Raw genomic sequence first — 2,563 nt, forward strand, 5'->3', positions numbered from 1 at the left:
CAGGCAAACTGGACCCTCTATGGCCGGCCAACTCCTCTGGCCAATGATTTCCCCCTTTGCCGATTTCTACTATTTATTCAGCCTGCAAAGGAGTCTGGTAGAGACTAGGTTGCGTGCATCGTACGTTGCGCAAGTGGTAAGTGAGTTGTACGTGCTTACAACGTACGATCTCCGTGCGATTGCAACTTTACCGTAAGGAGGCCGTACTCACACGTGCTTCTTCCGCACGGCACGTACGGGGCACGCGCGTCGCTCGTACTCGCACGTACGGGTGGTGAATCCGCAGACCGCACGTAGAAAAAGTTTTACATGCACTTAAAGTTCTACGGCGTGTCTGCGTGCTCCCAAATCCGTAGGATTCCGTACGGAGGTGGTACTCACCACGCACGGATGCCCTACGTTTGACCACGTTTTTGAACGTAGACAGCACGCAGAAGCACGTACGGCGGGTTGTGACCGTCGCTTTAGTTATAGGCACTTCCTTATAAGCCTTTTATGCCTTAACCGGCGTACCCCCACAAATCTAACAACTCTGTCAAATAACTGAAGAGCCAAGGCTTATCTATTCCTAACAGGCTTAAGTTAGGCCATATAATTTGAGGATTCGTACAGAGCTTGTCTCCTCCCAGACTGTGACGGACACTTGTGTGTAGGAAGTAGAGATGCGGGATTATGTGGGACGGTTATGAACTCTCTTCTCGGCGCTGCCGCAGTGTTCATCGACAGAGAATGCTACATAAAAACCGTGTCAGAACTTGTCATAAAACGGGTAAGCCGTGGTGCAAATCAAAACACGTTTATGGTCTCGCGACACGAAAACAATTACACCACGTGCAGTTCATTGGGCCTGATTTACTACCGTTTGGGAATGGTTGAATGGGAAACTGATAATCGTTTCGACAAGTTGGACACGTTCCAAACAGGCTGGCGGCCTGGCTCTGCACGCTTCCCGGCACAGGACAGTCTTACTAATGTATGGCTACAGGTCAGGAGGGAGAAGGCACTAGCAAAATGGTCCCACCAGACGGTAGTCTGATTATTGTGGGTAGACAAAAATATGAAACTTTCAGATAGCCAACGTTAACGTTCACTGATCCCCACGAGCTACAGGAGATGTAAAATGATAACGGATATGATTAGGATTTACACGGTTTTTATTACTGTAAGAGACAGTTTGTTCCTTTTTGTGAAGAGTAGATCTATTTAACATGTATATTTGCAGGCCCAGGGGAAGCCCGTGCGGCGGCTGTGTTACCGGGGGATGTGTCGGGAGGACGACCTGATACAGGAGAGGGACACGGTCCTGCTCAAGTCAGGACCACGCAAGAAGGACCTGCCGTTCGTTGCCAAGGTGACGGCGCTGTGGGAGGATCAGGAGGACGGTAAGGCTCTCCGCAAACTGTCAGTGGGACACGGCGGACAGTTGGGTGACTTATTTTTAGAGCAAAACCCTGAACTTTAGATTCAGATTGCGGTAAACAATAGGACAACAGTTACAGGAACGACTCTGATTAGTTAAATGGGGAACTTGAAATTGTGGAAACATGAATATAAGTGTAACTTGAGTGTGTCGCCACCACGTCTTGTCATTGCATGTTTCAATAAAAAATTTATAAAAAAACAAAAACGGACGTGTGTGTTACAGTACTGCTGATGTTTGCGGAAGGTTGATGTTTATGTGTGTGTTCCAGGTGAGATGATGATGAGTCTACTGTGGTACTACAGACCGGAGCACATCGAGGGCGGCAAGCGGCCTCAGCATGGAGAGGTAACTCACATGTACTAGTGATAAGGAGGGGACCGGGGAAGGGATGTTTAAAACTTACGTCGGGAGAATCACAAGGAACTGTTGTGCTCGGTGAAGCAAATCAATATGTCTACGACCCAACTGGGGCTTCTTATTCTGACTGTCTTAGAAACATGAAAAAACGCCAAAGGTCGTACAACAGAGCGGAGATCGGCGTATATTAACACTTTTGACATATAGGTAGTCAGGATGACGCATCTATCTGACCAGATATGGTGGAAGCATTTAACGGTCCTTTCCGTGTCCCCGTTCCTGCAAATTGCAATCAACAAATTAGCTACGTCTTTAATGGGTCTGTTGGGTATCGAGTCCCTTTGACAGGTCCCGCCGCCACCATCACGGTAGAAACGTAACGTGCCCAACCATCCATCCTCCCGGAGGTGATGTGGTAGATTGGCGTGATTTAAGCCGCCTCCATCCCTCCTCATTGTGTCCCCCTTCCGGACCAGACGAGCGCCATTAGTGCAACATTTGCGGTAATTCCACAGTATTGATTTTAGCCCGGAGCTTCGAGGAAAACGTCAGTTCCGGGAAGCGACCGTCAGTACCAGACCTCCTCAGCTACGCGAAGAACAATGAATAATTGAATATCTGCCCTAACCCTGAAGGGGAGCGTCGTGGTTGCTTGAATTCATTATTTTTGGTTTGGAAATCGATATTTTCTTGTTCAAACGACCGGATTAATTACTTGGCAAAGTGGTGAAGGTTTAAAGCCATCTAGTCGTTGGTGCAAGCATCAGGGCTCGAAATAATAAC

The 2,563-nt window shown here is 48.1% G+C and overlaps 1 protein-coding gene across 1 annotated transcript in view; it reads left to right on the forward strand.

The window, feature by feature from the left end:
• The window catches only part of LOC109465763, a 21,304-nt gene that overhangs the window by 10,898 nt on the left and 7,843 nt on the right, over positions 1-2,563 (forward strand). The window contains exon 5 of the mRNA XM_019763200.1: positions 1,692-1,768. Within this exon, the coding sequence (XP_019618759.1) occupies positions 1,692-1,768 (77 nt within the window). The remainder of the gene's footprint in view (positions 1-1,691; positions 1,769-2,563) is intronic.

This window comes from Branchiostoma belcheri, unplaced genomic scaffold (genome assembly GCF_001625305.1).
Source record: "Branchiostoma belcheri isolate BF01 breed outbred unplaced genomic scaffold, Haploidv18h27 scaffold157, whole genome shotgun sequence".
Classification (NCBI taxonomy): domain Eukaryota; kingdom Metazoa; phylum Chordata; class Leptocardii; order Amphioxiformes; family Branchiostomatidae; genus Branchiostoma; species Branchiostoma belcheri.